At 34.8% G+C, this 20,220-nt stretch overlaps 1 protein-coding gene across 2 annotated transcripts in view; it reads left to right on the top strand.

Moving 5' to 3' along the window:
- The first annotated feature begins 16,679 nt into the window (after positions 1-16,679).
- The window catches only part of LOC142327353 (uncharacterized), a 117,782-nt gene continuing 114,241 nt past the window's right edge, over positions 16,680-20,220 (top strand). The window contains exon 1 of one of the 2 annotated variants that reach the window (XM_075370325.1): positions 16,680-16,846. In XM_075370325.1, coding sequence (XP_075226440.1) covers positions 16,819-16,846 — 28 coding nt within the window. In that variant the 5' untranslated portion in view covers positions 16,680-16,818. The remainder of the gene's footprint in view (positions 16,847-20,220) is intronic. The other variant, XM_075370323.1, reaches the window with a different exon arrangement.

The following is a 20,220-nucleotide window of genomic DNA, read 5'->3' as shown; positions in this document are numbered from 1 at the left end:
AGGCCTTTGACGTTGCTTCCGGGTATCGGTAAGGTTTTTGAAAAGGTTCTGTGTCTACGTATAAATGTAACATTGTAAAGATCGTTGATGGAGAACCGGTACGGGTTTCGTCCCGAAAAGGGTACTGAGAACGCCATACTTCGTGTGATGAGCGTGGTAACGACCAGTGAGACGTAATATGTCCTGGACATTTCCGGAGCATTTAATAATTTACGGTGGCCTTCTGCTATTTACCGACTCCGGAAAAAGAGAATGTACTGTAAGTGAATTGCAAATTATGCAAAGTTTCGTCAGTCATCGGGATGTGTTGCTCCGCGAGGATAGCCATGAGGATGGCCAGACGCCGTCCAAGGGTGCCCCCAGGTCATCCGTGTTGGATCCTTTATTGTGGGTGGTGGAGTTTGATTCTCTCCTGCGGCTGAAGTTGTCCAGCGGATTTTGCATCGTGACTTACGCTGACGATGGGCTCCTGCTGGTCGAAGGATGCTGCGGAGGGAGGTTGAATTTCGAACTACTCAAGCTTGCAGGATGCTTGAGCTGCGGGATCGTTAACACAAGGTGACGTTTAGCCCGGACAAGACCGCGATGATGCTCCTCAAAGGTCGTTTGGTAGCGAGTCCGCGTTTCGATGGCAGGCCAGCGTATAAAGTACGTTCGGGTTCAAAAGTACCTTGGGGTGTTTCTTGATGAGAAACTGGAATTTAAGTAGCACCTTCATTACGTCGCGGAGAAGGCCTGCAATGCCTTCTTCGGTATTCGACGTGTGGTTAATCCTGATCGGAGGTCTTAATTTTAAGATCATGAGTATTCTGTATAAAGTCGTGTGCGAAGCTGTTATGCTATATGCCGAGCCTGTTTGGGCGGGTAGGCTAAAATATAAAAGTTATCGGGATATATTATTAAGGGCTCAACGCCTAATATTGTTAACGATAACGGGTGGTTACCGTACTATTCCACAGAAGGCAGTCTCGGTGATTGAAGGCGTGAAACCGAAGACTTGATTACGTCTAAGAAGCAACAGCGGTATGTTGCTAAAGTCCGGTGAGTCGACTTCGGATAAAGTTGGAGAAATTGAACGACATGGCAATGCCTTGTTGCAGGCCAGGTGGGATGAGACAGAGGATGAGGGTTATACCTATGATATCTTTTCAAATTTTGTTGGTTTGCAGGTCGCCTCTTGGGTACATCCTAATAAATATGTGACGCCGTTTCTTTCCGGCCGTGGTGCTTTGAGGGACAGACTGCGGAAATTCGACTTGGTAGATTCTGGAACGGGTTCTCAGTGTGGAATATCGGATGACATCTACCGTGTTCTTTATGAATGCTGCAAGTACGAATTAATGCGCACGGAGACCATCTGTCAGCTTGATCTTATCGGGTCGGCGTTGGATCTCCTCCGTGTAAACTGGAGGAGCCAGGCCGAATGAGCAATAGCGGGGAGTTTCATAGTGTACTTGGCAAAGGAAAAGATTGCCGAAGAGATCTAGAGCCCTGCTTGGATTTCTCTTGTATTCTATTTTTGTTGACGTTTATTTTTTAAAAAATATTAATGCGATTCCTCTATCCGAACGTGAGATATAAGGTTTTATATAAAAATAACAAAATGACCGTCAGTGAGAGAACAAAGAAGAAATTGTCATTTTCCAAAGGATATTTTACGTTTAGTTTTACAAGTAGAATCCGAAAAGGTATAGCCAGCCCACCGTTTTAGAAACATCTATATATGCTTTTTTTAAATTTTTGGGGGTTATACAATTAAAAAGGTTCAAGTTCATCGCATTAATAATTTAATTCTGCCGATTAAATTACTGAAATTTATTTATGCTCGATTCAATTTAATCGAGAGATGAAGTTGAGAACAACCTAATTTAACGAGAGCAATATCGGACGACGGGGTTAGAAACGGGGGAGCTTTTTCGAAAAAAAAATATATCGCTATAACTTTTCTATTAAGTAAAATACCGAATTCGTTTAAAGTTCATACTGTTCTTTTGATAAGGGCCCAAAACTTATCTAAGTAAAGTCTTTTAATATCGCCGACCGTTGGCTCAGGGCGTAGAAAAATTGGGGTTTTGAAGACAAATAAAATAATATCTCCCTTAATATGCGCAATATCGAATCGGTTTAAAGCGGTCATTAATCCTCTAAACATTACCTAAGACCTTTGTCTGAAACAAATTTTTATGACTAAACCCTTACGGGAAGGGTGACCAAAATGTTGCTGGAATTGTAAGATGAGCTTGTCGTACGCTAAACATGTAAAACTTTTTCGCACGCAGCCGTTGTCGTATCGAGTAAATTTGAAGTTTGTTTTAACTTTAAGGTGGAAATCTTTTTTATCCCTACTTAGCACCGGTGAAATCTATCTTCGCCTTCCGGCTTGCAAAAAGGGATTTTTTTATTTCCTCCACTATTATTATTATTATTATTATTATTAATAATAATAATAATAAATTACAAATTATAACTTAGGGTTAATTTGCAATAACTCGATTATTTGTCAACGGAGTTTTACAAATGAAGCGTCATTTTTTCAAAATAAAACGCTTAATAAATTTTCTATTAAGTAAAAATTTTATCAAACAAAGATATCGATGATTAAAAAATTAAGTTGGCCGCCATTTTGAAATTTTTTAAGGTGACGCCTTTAATTTTTTTTATTTTATAGAATGCGGTGGTACTAGTATTAGATTTGCCAAATTTAATTAAAGTACGTTAATCCGTTCCTGAGAAATAATTTTTTTGTTGAAAATCACAAAATGGCGTCCAGAAGGAAAACAAAGCAAAAAAAGGCCTTACGTCGATATGAACGTTTTTACTAATTTTGGTGTCCTGAATCGGTTCCTGAAGTTCGGTGAATAAGTCCCGGAACGTTCCTTATAATTAAGAAATAAATTAAAATAGAAATCTTTGTTTTACTATATAAAAAGATTTCAACGACGAGAAGTTTAAAGTTTGTATAAATCCAAACGATGTTATTATTACAGATATAATAGGAAGTAGCGGATATTTAAAGATTAAAAGTCCTCACCAGGTTTTACATCGATTAGCAGGGGCGGCTCGAAGCTAAAATTAGTTCCCTTTTTTCCTTTTTCCCTTCTTTACGTCTTCTCTTCTTCTATTTTCCCTTTCTCTCTATTTCCCTTTTTCAATTTTTTTTTTGCAAAAATATTTCTTTTTGGGTAACTAATATGTATTCTGAATATGAGCCCGATCGGACCGTAAACACAATTTTCCAAAATATCTCGAACCCAGCACCACCTAGCCATTTTCCCTTTTCCTCTTTCCCATTTTTTTCTATCTTCCTGTTTTCCTTTTCCATATTTTCCCCTTCCCAATTTCTCCCTTTCCCATTTTCTTCCTCCCCTTTTCCGATTTCCCCTTTTCCCTATTTTCCTTATCCCCTATTTACCTTTTTCCCATTTTTCACTTTTCCCCTGTTTATTATTTTTTCTTTTCTCCCTTTTCCCTGCTCGTAAATCGGTCCGTTAGTTTTTTAGTCGGTACCGGACACGCGTATAAACATCGCCTCTTATGTATATAGAAGAAGAAAGTCTGTTTGTATATTTGTTTCGTAAATATCTCGACACCGGCGGCACCTAGCGGGTCCATTTTTTGCAAAAACATTTTTTTTTTTCATGTAACTAATATATATTCTGAATATCGACCGAATCGCACCGTAAAAACAATTTTTCAAAATATCTCGTCCCCGGCGCCTCCTAGCGGGTCGAAACTATTTCAGAAACCTTCGCGGTCGTGCCTACAATTCACCAAAGTTTCATCGCGATCGGATGAATGGTGTAAACGCATATGGGACAAGCAAACATTCATTCTTATATACAGAATGCTTCTAAAACGGTGGACTGCCTATACTATTTCGAATTCTACTTGTAAAACTAAACGAAAAATATCCTTAGGAAAAATGGCGATTTCTCCTTCATTTTCCCCCTGTCCGCCATTTTATTTTTATATAAAAATTTATATCTCGAGTTCGGATAGAGGAATCGCATAAATATTTAGTAAACCTCTTCGTAATAAAGTTGTAAAATTATCAAAGAATCAGGACTTAAACACCTTCGCAAATTACAAAATGGCGGCCATGTTTATTTTTCAATCCGTTATATCTCCGTAAATATTAGTTTTATCAAAATTTATGTTATTTGCTAAAACATTAAGTAATTTATTTTGAACAAAATTACATATTTTTTCTTAAAATCGGTTAACAAATAGCAGAGTTATAGCAGAAAATTGATGTTGTAATTTTGCGTCTGTTTTCACGTCCGCCACTTTACGTTCAATTCTATTAAATATTAATTGTTTTTATTTATCGTTAATTACTATCAAATTAAGTAATAGATTTCTCACGACAAAATCTAATACTACACAATAATAAAACAATCGATATTAATTTTTCACTGTCGGTTAATTTTACAAAGCGACTATTACTATTGACCGTGTTAACGATGTAAAAATGAAGCTTTTTTCATCAGTAATGGCGTTCAAAATTATCAATCTGCAGCGACAAGAATCCTCATAGTATCTTCCGATATAGCCGTTAACAAAGAATTTCCCTGAACATACGGACAGGTATTTTTAATGTCCGTCTTTTGGGTCCTGTCGTTCTTCAGAGTCGTTTAACCGAATCGTTTGACCGAAATTCTTCCACGTATTTTAGAAGACCTACCTGTACAATTCAGAGGAAATATGCGGTTTCATCACGATGGCGCTCCAGCATATTTCACTCGGCCGGTATCAGATTTTCTACGTGAAACTTTCCGTGAAAGAATGGATAGGCCGCGGACGGCCAGTGCCCTGGCCTTCCCGATCGCCTGACTTAAACCCTCTTGACTTCTACCTGTGGGGCCGTTTGAAACGTATTACCGTTTATTCGACCCGTCATCGAGGATCTTCAACAAAGGATTCAAAATGAATTTCAAGAAATTAGAAATACTCCGGAATTTTTGAACGGTTGACAATCTCTCAGAAAAAGACCGGTAATATCTAACGGTGGACACTGAACATCTCTGATAAGTTTTAACGATTGTTAACCGTTTAATTTCAGCTAACGTTCTACAATAATTAAAGTAATATTATCACAGGTAGTCGTTTTATTATTTTTAATTATTAGGCCTATTATGGTGAAAAAATTATTACTTAATTTGATACTAACAATAAATAAAAACAATTAATATTTAATCAAATTGAATGTAAAGTGGAGGACGTGAAAACAGACACAAAATTACAACATCAATTGTCTGCCCTAATTCGGCTATTTATTAACCGATTTCAAAAAATAAAATATCATATTGTTCAAAATAAAAGGCTTAATATTTTAGCAAATATAATATTTCGATAAAACTAATATTTACGGACATATAACAGATCTACCGTTTTTAGAAGTAACCGGTGATTCATGTCAGGTCATCTACAACTGTTATGCCCTTATGGAATTTAATCGTACATAAGATGCGTAATCGTATTTTCTGTACAATGTTACATCAGATGTTACGGATATAATAATACATATCTGTAACTGTTAGAGAAAATAAAATACTATAAGAATATTTATATTGGAAATGCTACAAAAATCGGGATATCTTATGAAACAAAATGGCATTTACAATCGATAATAGTAATACTCATTAAATTAAGGAAAAACTGAAAACGAATAGCGTCTAAAAAAAATTCACTCGTGTTGAATCTAGATTGTTTTCACAAATGTGGTTTTTGGTCGTTCGATGAAGTTTTAGTTAAATTTTATATATATATACTCAGCATCAGGAATGCTGAATATAATATTCGACGCGATGTAACATTTTTTATTTGAAGTTACAGGTAGTACATGCAAGCGACATAGGAACGTAGTTGAAATGTGTTATGAAGCGTGTAAATAACACATCTTGTTAGTATGAAACGATTCTGAGGCGGGTATCTTATACCGGGAGAACTAAAATTCTGTTTCTTTATTTACTAATCAGAAAATAATTAATAAAGAAAGGTTTTAATATGTCCGATTCACATCGGAAGAAGAGTTAAAAGTGTTGTCCTTCTGTTCTTTGCGTTCATTCGCCATTTAATATTTAATCGAATTGAACGTAAAGTGGAGAACATGAAAACAGACACAAAATAACATCAATTTCTCCCGTAACTCGGCTATTTGTTAATCGATTTTAAAAAATGAAATGTAATTTTGTTCAAAATAAATTTTGATAAACCCAGCATTTACGCAGATATAACGGATCGAAAAATAAACATGATCGCCATTTTGTAATTTGCGAAGGTATTTAATTTCTGATCTTTTTATAATTTTAAAACTTTATTACAAGACGCTTACCAAATATTAATGTTATTCGTCTATCCGAACTTGACATATACATTTTTATATAAAAGTAACAAAATGGCCGACAGGGAGAGAACGAGGGAGAATCTCCGTGTTTCCTAAGGATAGTTTTTGTTTAGTTTTACAAGTAGGATCCGAAAACGTATAGCCAGCCCACCGTTTTAGAAACATCTGTATATAGATTAGCGATTCATTCTTTTTTCAAAAAAAAGATTATTAAAGAGCAAGTATGACTTTATCTACGCGGAACTCTATGGACATTTCTATCTTCAACTCTATGCAAAAAATGAAATCAAAACGCGTTCTGTGAACCTTATATTTTTGTTCGATCGTATTCCTACTGCGTTATGTTTCTTTTATATTTCAATATGAGACATTATTTTCTACATGCAACTCTACGCCTAAACGTATTTACGTTGAGCTAATGTTTTTTTGCAACCCGTTTATATATCAGATATCAACGAAAGAGATGCGATGAACAAAACGTATCGCAATTTATTTCTATATTCTTAATAGTGTTTTGTATCTTACCGAATTCATCCTCTAGAAATCGTTGTAAGATAACAATATACTCGTATCTCGTATTAAAAGGGGATCCCTATAGAAAAAATGGAATCGACCGAGTAACCCGCTTCGTTAATCGATTTATTTTCAATCGAAAACAGACGGGACTTTTACCGTACTTGACCGGTCTTATCAAGTCGTTTGGTAGAGTGACGCCGGCGAGAGTTCGTCCGTTCCGACGGCGGAAACACCGAAGACTTATTTACTCTGACCGACTCGCAAATGGACATTTCAAAATTTTTTAAATTATTTAAAATATAAAAAAAAAAATGATAATTTTCAAAGCTACATATCATCGCATAAATAGATGTTCTTAATGAATATAAGTTTTTTCGATAAATATGCGATTATCTTTGTTATTTCACGATTTTTAATTTGAAATGTGAAATTGTTTTTCTTGTAATCCCGATTCTTTTCTCCTAACCCGTTTACGAATCGCGCCGCTAGATAGCAGTACTTGATAGTACTAGGTAGCGTACAAAAACTTGATGATAATGTATACTTGAAATAATAAAAATTTAAAAGAAAATATACTACAGCGTGTTTTAATAGTAAATTCTCTTACGTAAATGAAGTTACTGAAGATGAAAAATTTTTTTTAAGTCCCATCACTTCATTAAAAAAAATAAAAGTATTAGTTTACAAGAGATTATACTACTTTTATTAAAAAATAAATAAATAAAACAGTAATAAAGCGGTAAAATTTTTATTCTACAATTAGAACTATTTGGTGGCTCCGGGGTCGTGATATTTCTAAAAATTGTATTTATGGTCCGACTTGGCTCATATTCAGAATATATATTATTTACATGAAAAGAAATATTTTTTTCGAAAAATGGGACCCGCTAGGTGACGCTGGGGTCGTTATATCTCCAAAAATTATACATGTAATTGTATATATATATATTTCTGTACAAACATATATATATATATTTTTTTTTTTTTTGCTTTATATTTATTTGGAATTAATATTCAACTTTTTTACCGTTTTCAAACCTTTATTTTTTTATAGTTTTGTGTGAACACTATTGAACCGTTGTTCACATTATTATTGCAATCGCTCAAATCAATGAAAATAAAAACTCAAATACTCATAGATGACTAGAAAAACTGACTGATACGAACTGGATCACCGTTAATTATATTTTTACTGCAGTTAAAAATAAAGATTTCCATTCATGAAGATCCAGTGCTTTATTCGATGATAATTTTGAAGTTGTTTTTTCATGAAAGTACGAAGAATCTTATTATCGATAGATAACTAGTTATAGACTAGACCATATATGTCCTCTAAAAATTCACAGATAATAAGTTTTGGTTTTATTGTTAAACTAATCAAAACACCCAAAATAATAAAATTGTTAAGGTTCGGCGAGAGTTTACCGTCAGTTGAAAACATCAAAAATCGAAAATCAAAATTCAACAATTCATTTATTTATAGTTCTTCAAAAAGACATCGTCCTAATTAAAGAAGTACAGGTATGTATAAAAGGCGAGATAGTAATTTTTATATATTTTTCCTAATTTATTTTCTCAAACAAAAATAACACCGTTTTCTATACATTATTTTTATTTTTTTATTCTTTTATTCTATACATTAAATAAAACTACAAAAGACATTTCGAATCAAATATAAATACATGACAGAACGGCTGCTTTCAATGCTGAATGTGTGTTCACGTTAAATTTACATGTTGAAAGAGTTGATTTACTGAAAACTTCATAGTAAAACATGCATTTGAAATAAAAAACTTCAATCTACATTTCGCATACATTAAAGAATGAAAAAAAAACCAACCGGCTTCACTACTTCACGCTGTCGACTGCCGCCTTAAACTGTTCGGCTACAACGGCTTGATGAGACGTGTAATGAAAATTACCTTACATAAGTTGTTCGTTATCTTTTACGTGTAAATATATATATATATATATATATACAGTGAATGCTAACAGTAATACCGGATGACCATTACAGCTGTTCAATCTGTTACATTAAACGCCTTTCTTTAACCTTAGTTCCTTATCCCGATGTACTCTGCGCCAAGTACGCGAAGAAAGAGTGTCCCGAACGGCCGAATCGTAGATAGTAAGACAAAAATCTATACACGGCTTGAAAGTCCCAAGGGATTCAGAACGGACAGAGTTCCCGCATCAAGAGACGATAAAAAAAAAATCCACACGCTTCGTGGATTACTTTAGAGAGCCGTGCCCCCCGTAGAGGAGCAACAAACGCCAACCTAGGGCGACAGCGTGTAGTTTAGCGTATATATCTACATCTATATATATATTTTTTGTCTCCCTCTATTAATTGTGAGACCTTGCCGATGGTGAGGGGGCTTGAGTGCTCAGCGATACAGAGTAGCTGGACCAAAGGTACAACCGTATCGCAGAGGTATCCATTGACAGCCAGACTAAGGAGTTATTCCTGAAAGAGGGCAGAAGCTCTTTTAGTAGTTGTTAAGGGCGTAGGTCAGGACGACTTAAACGACCGTATCAACATCACTCGATCTTCTGAGTACTGCGCAGCTGAAAGTAATGGAAAACTACAGCTGCTTTTTCCAAGAAAATGTAGCGCTCCGCATTTTCATATAACAAAGATGGAGGCGCCTTCCTTGGTAAAATATTCTGGAGGTAAACTAGTTCCCCGTTCGGATCTCCGAATGGGAACTACTAAGAAACGGGTCATCACAAAATTAAAAAATAACATTTTTAAGATAACATTTTAAATTTTAGGATACATAAATTAAAATCTAATAATGTGTTAAACAAAGATGGTACACCGATTTATAATACGAAAGGAAAAGTCGATAGATGAGTGGAATATATTGAAGAGTTATACGGAGGAAATGAATTAAAAAATTCTGTTAAAGAGAAAGATGAGGAAGTAGAAGAAGATGAAAGGGAAGATATAATACTGAGATCTAAATTTAAGACAGTATTAAAAGATTTGAATGGCAGAAAGGCTCCTGGAATAGACGGAATACTTGCAGAATTACTGCGTAGTGCAGGTGAAGAAACGATTGATAGATTATACAAACTGGTGTGTAATATTTATGAAAAAGGGGGATTTCCGTCAGACTTCAAAAAAAGTGTTATAGTAATGATACCAAAGAAAGCAGGGGCAGATAAATGTGAAGAATAAAGAACAATTAGTTTAACTAGTCATGCATCAAAAATCTTAACTAGAATTCTGTACAGTAAAATTGAGAAGGTGTGGAAGAAGTGCTAGGAGAAGACCAATTTGGTTTCAGGAAAAGATAGGGACAAGGGAAGCAATTTTAGCGGTCAGATAAATAGTAGAAGGAAGATTAAAGAAAAACAAGCCAACATACTTGGCATTTGTAGACCTAGAAAAGGCATTCGATAACGTATACTGGAATAAAATGATCAGCATTTTAAAAAAATTAGGGTTCAAATACAGAGATAGAAAACAATTGCTAACATATACAAGAACGAAACAGCAAATAATTGAAGAACATAAGAAAGAAGCCGTAATAAGAAAGGGAGTCCGACAAGGGTGTTCCCTATCCCCGTTACTTTTTAATTTTTATATAGAACTAGTAGTTAATGATTTTAAGAACAATTTAGATTCGGAGTAACAGTACAAGGTGAAAAGATAAAGATGCTACGATTTGCTGATGATATAGTAATTCCAGCCGAGAGTAAAAAGGATTTAGAAGAAACAATGAACGGCATAGATGAAGTCCTACGCAAGAACTATCGCGTGAAAATAAACAAGAACAAAACAAAAGTAATGAAATGTAGTAGAAATAACAAAGATGGACCGCTGAATGTGAAAATAGGAGAAAAGATTATGGAGGTAGAAGAACTTTGTTATTTGGGAAGTAGAATTACTAAAGATGGACGAAGCAGGAGCGATATAAAATGCCGAATAGCACAAGCGAAACGAGCCTTCATTCAGAAATATAATTTGTTAACATCAAAAATTAATTTAAATGTCAGGAAAAAATTTTTGAAAGTATATGTTTGGAGTGTCGCTTTATATGGAAGTGAAGCTTCGACGATCGGAGTATCTGAGAAGAAAAGATTAGAAGCTTTTGAAATGCGGTGCTATAGGAGAATGTTAAAAATCAGACGGGTGGATAAAGTGACAAATGAAGAGGTATTGCGGCAAATAGATGAAGAAAGAAGCATTTGGAAAAATATAGTTAAAAGAAGAGACAGATTTATACGCCACATACTAAGGCATCCTGGAATAGTCGCTTTAATATTGGAGGAACAGATAGAAGGAAAACATTGTGCAGGCAGGCAACGTTTGGGATATGTAAAACAAATTGTTAGGGATGTAGGATGTAGGGGGTATACCGAAATGAAACGACTAGCACTAAATAGAGGATCTTGGAGAGCTGCATCAAACCAGTCAAATGACTGAATACAAAAAAAAAATAATAAATATTTTTTTGTAAATATATAAGTATATTACTGAAAATTACATTATCTAAATAATGACCTTGTTAGCCATGACCTAAATTAAATATTATTTAAAAAATATAAACATTCTTAATCGGGAAGCAAAATAACTATGAAATTCTAACGAATTACATTATCAAACGGTTCTAATTCGTTTGACCTCAATAACATAATATTCTGTTATAAAAGTTTATCTAAAAAATACGATTTAATTACATTATTAGACAACATACAAAGCGATATTCAACAGTTATATAAGAAGTAATCTTCCAACGAATTTAATATTAAATTAAACTCTAAATATATTTTAAAAAATTAGATACACCATTTGCATGAACATTTTAACCAGTCCTGTGGGGATGAAAAATATTTATACCAAACAGATCCAAATGTTTATGCATCGTGTAAATACGATATAGGGTTGATTAAAAGCGGGAACCAATGTATGAATTTGTCGGGTAAAGAACTAAAATGTATTCCTTTTTTTGGGGAAGAAATAAATATGGTTTAAAACAAAAAAAGGACAGCCAGGGAAATTAAAAACGGTTCTCGTATATTTGATAAAGATCGTAATTTGATCGTGTTAGATCGCAAACTATATAAAGATTGTTTGTTTAATAGAAATGTTTCATATTCCACATCAAATCGTTGCGTAGATTTAATCATCAAACGGTCATGAAAAAATCTTTGAATATATGTGGTGAAAAGAAGAAAAAAATTAGTTTACATCGAAATCGAATTCTAATCAGTTTGATTAAAATGAACAGCGCAAGGTTGCGCTACGTATAACAACGACCTACAGGACTGTTTCGGGGGAGGCGATACGAGTACTGGCAGGACTACCTCCAGTGAGGTTATTGATTGAGGAACGAGACCAGAGACGTAGAGGACTGGCACCAGAAGAAGCCAAGCAGCAGCTTACAGCGGCCTGGCAAGAACAGTGGAACACGTCGGAGAAGGAGAGGTGGACCTGGAGGCTCATCGCACGGATTGAATCGTGGCAAAGCAGAAGGCACGGGGAGCTGAATTACTACCTTATACAGCTCCTCACTGCCACGGCGATTTTGGAGCCTACCTGCACAGATTCCGCCTACGTGCAAACCCTGGATGCGTCTACTGCAGGGAAGTAGAAACCCCAGACCGCACCTTCTTCGACTGTGGAAAGTGGGTGCCGCTACGGAGAGACCTCGGGCGTCAGTCGGAGAGGTCTCTCCAACTGACGCCCGACAATATACTGGAGTATATACTCAAGAGAGATGGCTCAAAGAGTGGCTTGCAGTAGCAGAACTAGCCGCAAAGATTCTACGAGAGAAGGAGCAGGGTGAACAGCTGAACAGATAGTGAGAAGAAACGGGATGCAACCGTGTCTAGGGTGCCGTGGCTGACTTAACTCAAATGAGGAGGTGAGGCTCCCCGATAATAATATGCGGACCGTCCAGCAGAACACAGAAGACCACCGAAAACCTCAAGAAGTGAGGTGTAGGAAACCGGACTAGAGAGCGAAGGGAGGACAGTCAGCCCTCTGCAGAGCTGGCGTTCGTTCGTGCTTGCATGGATGGGCGACAGTGATGACGCACAGGGACGCTGAACGCACTGAGCTCAAAGGCACCTCCTTGGGCTGAATAATGCTTAAATCCGGTTTTCGGCCTCGAGAGGGGGGCTGGTGAGGTGGAGGTTTAGTCGGTAGGGCGCAGGCTACGTATCCTAACCCGGCGGGTAGGTCTGCTGGTGGACGCGTCTTCCCAAATCAGTTGATTTGAAGTCAAGAGTTCCAGCGTTCAAGTCCTAGTTACTTTTATAAGGACTTGAATACTAGATCGTGGATACCGGTTATTCTTTGGCGGTCGTGTTTCAATTAACCACACGTCTCAGGAACGGTCGATCTGAGACTGTACAAGATTACACTTCATTTACACTCGTACATATCATCCTCATTCATCGTTTGAAGTATTATCTGAAAGGTAATTACCGGTGGCTAAACAGGAAAAAGAAAGAAAAGCTACGTACGCTGTAACATCTGCGGAACCTTTTAGCGAGCCGGACACTTTGTCCGAAAATGCGATTACTCATCGGCAATAAATTGTGATTCGCGTTCGATAAAGATGTCAAAAAATATGAAAATAATAATTATGAGATGACTAAAATACATTACATAAACGTAGCGACGGGTAGTTATGAGACTGAAAATATCGCTGAACATATACAAAGTGAAATCAGAAAAATTAAAAAAAAAACATTTCCTCGAAGGAGAACAGTAATACATTACGGGCTGAAATTAAAAGCACTGCAAGGATAGATTTTTCAGATGAAGATTGTAGTATCGGCAGTTTATTGGGTTACGGATCAAGAATTCTGAAACCAAATGTAACACGCTCTCACATCGAATGATAAATACAGCTCCGTTAAAATATTTATCCATTAAAATCCATCAGATAATATCCATTAAAATTGTTTCGGATACTTATAAAAATGAAAAGCAAGATCGTGTTTTGTACGATTTCCAGTTAAGTGTAGATCCGGGCGATATGATTGAAGAATATCCACCTTATACTGACTTTGTAGATGCGAGAGAAATTTACGATTTAGCGATACGGTTGACCGATGAAAATGATAATTTAATAAATCTATGCGGTGAACGAGTGGGCACGTCGTTAGTATTGACACACTGTAATCGAATATTTATTTTGTTATAAATAGATAAAAATGCGCTTTATATCGAAAAGTGATGACGGGTATTTTGTTAAAAAACGTTATAAGTTGACCGAAGAAAGCATTAAAAAGTTAAAATCTGTAGGATTTCAAATCGACGGTGGACAGAAATGAAAACCAATACGTTATCGAAATGAAAAATTAAAATGCTTTTATATAGATTCCATAATGAATTATTTAAACTTTCAAAAAGTCTCGCGTTTTGATGAGATTTTAACATATAAATAATAGCACAAGCGTTATCCATTTAATCTTGAAAAAGGTATTAGAATACCGATAAATCAATCGGATGTGTTCCAGGGGATAGTTTTCTGCTTGTTTCGGGAAAGCTTGTAGGTGATAACGGGAAAAATCAACAAATTCAGAATTAGTTAATTTTGCGGGTGCATTTTTATTCGATGAGATACAGTATAATATTAACGCTGAAGTACTAGCCAGGACAAGAAAAATAGGGTCACAACGATTATGAAAAATGCTTTTTCGATGACAAATTCTTTAATTTCATCATCTGAAAAATCTGGACGGGTTAAGGGTAACAATAAAATACATGTGGATGATGATGATGGTAATTTTACATTATGTATACCATTGTCGATGTTTTTGGGTTTTGCTCAAGGCTATAAAAAAATAATATAAACAGTAGACAAGAATTAGTGTTGAGATGTCGTAGTGGCTAACAACCGCGATAGGTGCTGCAGTTTCAGATCGTAAATCTAAACTAGAATTGACAGAATTCTTTTGGGTTGTTCCGTTTTTAAAAACAGCGCCTGAATATCAATTGGAATCGGTTAAATTGAAAGACATAAATAAAGAGGTGCGTATGAGTTTAAAAATGAGGGAACTATATGAAAATTCAGCAGTTCCTCAAACAAATTCTTTGACGTGGAACGCGACAACATCGTCACGGTCGGATAAACCGAGATATGTTACTGTAGGTTTTCAAACCGATAGGAAAGATAAAGCTACGAAAGACGCGTCGGAATTTGATTCATGTAACGTGAAAAATATTAAAGTAATGATATATTCAGATCGATATCCGTGTGAAGATTTACAGGGGAATCGTATGATGATGTATAATATGTTTATAGGGTTTCAAAAATCATATTGTGAAAATATTGGCTCGCCGTACGCATTTTCAGATTATAAAAATAAATATCCTTTACGTGCGATTGATTGTTCGCGAAAAAATGAATCTGTAAAAGGCGTTATAGATTTGAAAATTAAAGTTGAAACCGAAGAAAAGCCTAATACAATCGCGTACTGTCTTTAATATACGAAAATATAGTCGCGTACTCTACATTAACCGGCAATCTGATAAAACAACCCAGCGTTGAAAAATCATAGGTCAAATCTTGTTTTTATTCGTACGAATGATCTATACACAGATATAGAGTAAAATATATAGTAAATATATATAGTAAAATATAGATCCAAGTGAAAAATCGGGGCGTTTCAAACGCATGTTTTACTATGAATTTTTCAATATATCAACTGTTTCAACACGTAAATTTAACGTGAATACACATTCATCGTTGAAAGCAGCCGTTCTGTCATGTATTTTTATTCGATTCCAAATGTATTTTGTAGTTTTATTTAATGTATAGAATAAACCCGTGAAAAAATATGTTTACATTCAACCGCCATTTTGATTGTTGGTTCTTTAATGTTTTTTTTTTTGGGGGGGGGGCACTCAAACGCGTGTTTTACTATGAATTTTTCAGTGAATCCACTCTTTCACCCTGTAAATTCAATCGGAAACATACATTCATCACTGAAATCGTTCAACGGTCAAAAAATCCAATAAAGACCCGACAAAGAAAACGGCTGTTGATTGTAAACATTCGTTCAAATTCGTTCTTAAAAGTATGAAATCGGGACGGCAAAAGTTTTTGCATTTTCAATCAACATATTTGAGAAAATTTGACGAATTTTTTATTATATAATTTGTGTTATTAAGTATATACACAAGTAAATAAAAAAATTGTTTATCTCCGATTATTTCTCGACGATTTCGTATTTGTTTTATATTAAAAAAGTCCTATCGTTTAGTTACAATATTAATAGAGCAGGAATAGAATTTAACGGTGTATATTTTTGTCTTTGAGAAAATGAAGCAGGAAAAATGTATAAAAATTACTATCTCGCCTTTCATACGTATATGTACTTTTTTTAATTAGGACGATGTCTTTTTGAAGAACTATAAATAAATAAATTGTTGAATTTTGATTTTCGATTTTGATGTTTTCAATTGACGTCAAACTCTCGCCGAAACCTTAACGAATTTATTGTTTTAGGAGTTTTGATTTATTATTTAACGAGTATACACCTGACCACCACGAGATATGTACTAATGAATTGAGATTATCCGCTAGCGATCGGTACATTCCGGTGCCTCATTATATTATGAAGAAAAACAATCGCATAAATAAAAGTATATCATTGATATATATTTCGCATATATATCGATCGAATAAATAAATATATATTACAAGTACAAATAATAAAATACAATAATGTAACAAGTACACACCGTGTTCAAACGAATCGGGATTTTCCACTAGCGATCGGTACAGTGCTCGTGTTAAGCTAAGGGGAACGGACACATACAAATGTTCTTTAGTAGGGTAGGATTGACGGCGAACAGATAATGATCGCGTACGTTTGAAGATAACTTTTACGTATTTCAATAATCGCTGCGATAGTGCATCCAGTACGATCAGTACTTCATCGACCACCGATGTCAACAGTCGCTTGCGAAATGGCCGCCGCTAACAATGAAGAACATTTACAACCTTCTACTGCGTACGTAAGCTATTTACAAATTACTTTCGATATTAATAAAATTAATTTACGCGTCGATTTATTCGGATGTATCTCTTAATCTATCTGTAGAAAACAAATTTCAAAACGGCCGGTCGGCTATAATTCTCCGGAATTTTTATCGCTTTTGCTTTTATCACTTTTACAACTCAGAATCGTTTATTTAAGCGGATATACAAAGACGTAAAACCGACGGTAGGCTAACAATTACTTTTCTTTTTCTTTCTTTCTTTCTTTTTCCTGTTTAGCCTCCGGTAACTACCGTTTAGATAATTCTTCAGAGGATGAATGAGGATGATATGTATGAGTGTAAATGAAGTGTAGTCTTGTACATTCTCAGTTCGACCGTACCTGAGATGTGTGGTTAATTGAAAACCCAACCACCAAAGAACACCGGTATCCACGATCTAGTATTCAAATCCATGTAAAAATATCTGGCTTTACTAGGACTTGAACGCTGTAACAATTACTTTAAAAAATGTTATATTTACTTTGAGATTCTGTCGTATTCTTACTACTACTTCTTAATAACATCCATTTACGACATCGGTTTACGTTTGATATTATGGTTTACTTGTTTTCGAAAGCGATTTGCGATCGATTCAGATCCCCTACGACTATCGTTTTCATACTACGCGTTAAAAATCGACTGATATTAATCTTTTAATATGATAACCGTTTTTGAACGCTTTTGAAACCTATAAATTTTAATGATTTTTAAATGTAAATTAACTGTTACAAAGAAATTTCCAAACTTCCTTTAGCACTGCCGGATGTTTCTGTTTAATTCAAATAAAAGTGTATAATTTACAACGAGTGTTTAATTTTTTTTGTAATAATTAATTTTATTTAGTTTATAATAATCTTTAATTATTTCTTAAATTTGATTTAAAACATAAACTAATTACATTTTCTCCTGTAACGATAGAATTGATTATTATTAATAGATCTTGTAATCGACATTCTTATTTTTTTAAATCTATTAACGTAATAAAAAAAATCACTGGCAAATTGAACCGGGTTTTTTTATGAAAGAGCGGATAACAACAGGTAAGGTTATTAACCCGGTGGAAATCGGAACCGTGTGAATTGATGCCTGACCGGTATTCGAACCCGGGACCTCCGCACGAAATGCCGAAATTTAATTAATTTATTTTTTATTGGCCGTTTACAATTGTAAAATTTATACGATAGAGTCGACGAATAAAAAACAAATTTCCATCGTACAGAAACATAAATTAGACCGATTACTTGTATATTCTTACACAAATCTAACCTACAATTACGTAATAGTTATATTCAAAATACACGTTCAAACTTACTGAATACGCTATAATATATGTTAGATCGACGACCAAGCACGTACAAGAGTTAATTTAGCGCTTTAAGAGTCGTGACATTTTTTTTTTGAATCGCCCGGTACCTATTTACTTTTAAAAGTTTGCTTTAGTGAAGAAATAATGTCTTGCTACTACGTATTGGTAAATATTTAAAATATTTATAAAAATAAACGTCAACTTTAAACTTGCAGCATCATAAAGAACCGCGCTTCCAACCTGCCCCGATAATTTTTTTTGTACCTTAAACCGAGCGTAACTCAAGAACGAATAAACCAATCTTCATCAAATTTTCACACGCACGACTTCAGATACCCTACTACAGCATTACTAAATTTCAATGAAACTGATCGAGTAGTTTTAGAAGATTTTCGAGCCGCATAGGTGTATATACGATAAGGAATTTAATAATATTAATCGTAAGGAAATCCCAATGTAAGTGAATGATATTTGCGTACTCCTCGTACCTTGAAACGTAAAGAAAATTCATTTTCACCCCCCGCTCGCAACATGCACCCGAAAGTAATACCGTACCTTTCTACGAAAAAGATGTAAAAATAAAAACAGTGTTAGGACCACGAGTAAAATTAACCTCATTCCGGATAATACATCCTTATTAGTCCTATTAAAAAAAAAATGTTTAAATCGTTTCCTTTTTAAAAAATGTTAATATGCCACACTGAAATCCGGTAGTTTTTAATTTTTTATCGATTTAAGATTTTATTTCAACACTTATTTATTGAATCCGCGTCATAACAACGAACTAACAGCGCATCTTTAAATATTTCGCTTTACCGTTCTAAAAGTCCGGAAAAGGGCGACGTATATATTCTCTCTGCTATCGGATCGGCCGCTGGTTGTACCGATCGGGGATCAGAGGTGGTGCCTCTCTGTTGTTGGTGGTGGAATTAAGGAGCGGATGGGGGTTGAAAGTGGAAGCGGGCAAAGAAGTACGGGAGGGGGGTAGGTATAAACGGTCGGTCGGCTGCTGTGTTAGGATGTTATATAGTAGATAGGGAGTGCAGCGGAAAAAGTGGGATGATGTGATCAGAGGTGGTGGTAAAGGACTAGCTTAATGATGCGATGTCACTCGTACAGACTTTTGGGATACAAACTACGTTTTAGGTTACGATACGGTCGACCTAAATTCAGCGTATCCCGGTCGGTTTTCCCGTGAAGGCTGATGATACCTTCATATAGTGTTATACGGCCTACAAATAATCGTATAAAACAGCCCCGACTAAGCGTTCGTATAAAGTAGTCCCGCGCGGTTCCTGTAACCGCGCGTGCATATTATGGATATGTTGAACGCTATTACTCAATTTATAAGGTGAAGTAGGAACCCCTTGCGTTATAATGATTCTTTATACTCCAGGAAAAAGTCCCCTCTCATTATAATCGAACACGTGGTTATATCTAAGACTTGATAACTCGAAGTATTTCAGTCTAATAGTTTAACGACGCAAAGTTATCGAATAATTATGTAACCGTCAAATATCCTGAGCTAAATCAGAAAAAATCAGAACGAGGATAACAAAAAAAAATCTAACTATTTATTTATTATTATTATTTTGGTTAGTTCAGACGTAATAACCTATTAAAGACAACTTATATCTACGCACTTATAAAAAATTAAATATTAAAGAAAGAAATACTATAAAAATGTCAAGGTTACGCTTAAAGAGAGCAATTATTTCATAAATAACTTCTAACAAACATCCGATGTGGATATCACATGACTTCCTTGTAGGTCACTTAAATAACATACGTATTTTTTTTTAAATGAAAAGTACATAAAATTTATTTCGTTAATCACTTGAGATATTTTTTATTGTTATTATTGAATTATTATTTATCGTAAAACGTTTTTTACAATCCGAGGTTAATAATTAAATCAATATATTTAAATTAAAATAAGTAATAAAAAAAAAGAGATGAAGGCGGATTTGAACCGATGTGCCTTTCTCTTGTAAGATGCAAATATTTCATTAATTAAAATGTTATTTGCCTATAACTCTG

The sequence above is a fragment of the Lycorma delicatula genome, chromosome 7 (assembly GCF_047948215.1).
Source record: "Lycorma delicatula isolate Av1 chromosome 7, ASM4794821v1, whole genome shotgun sequence".
Lineage (NCBI taxonomy): Eukaryota > Metazoa > Arthropoda > Insecta > Hemiptera > Fulgoridae > Lycorma > Lycorma delicatula.
The sequence above is the reverse complement of the archived record's forward strand: the minus strand, read 5'-3'. Positions and strand labels throughout refer to the sequence as shown.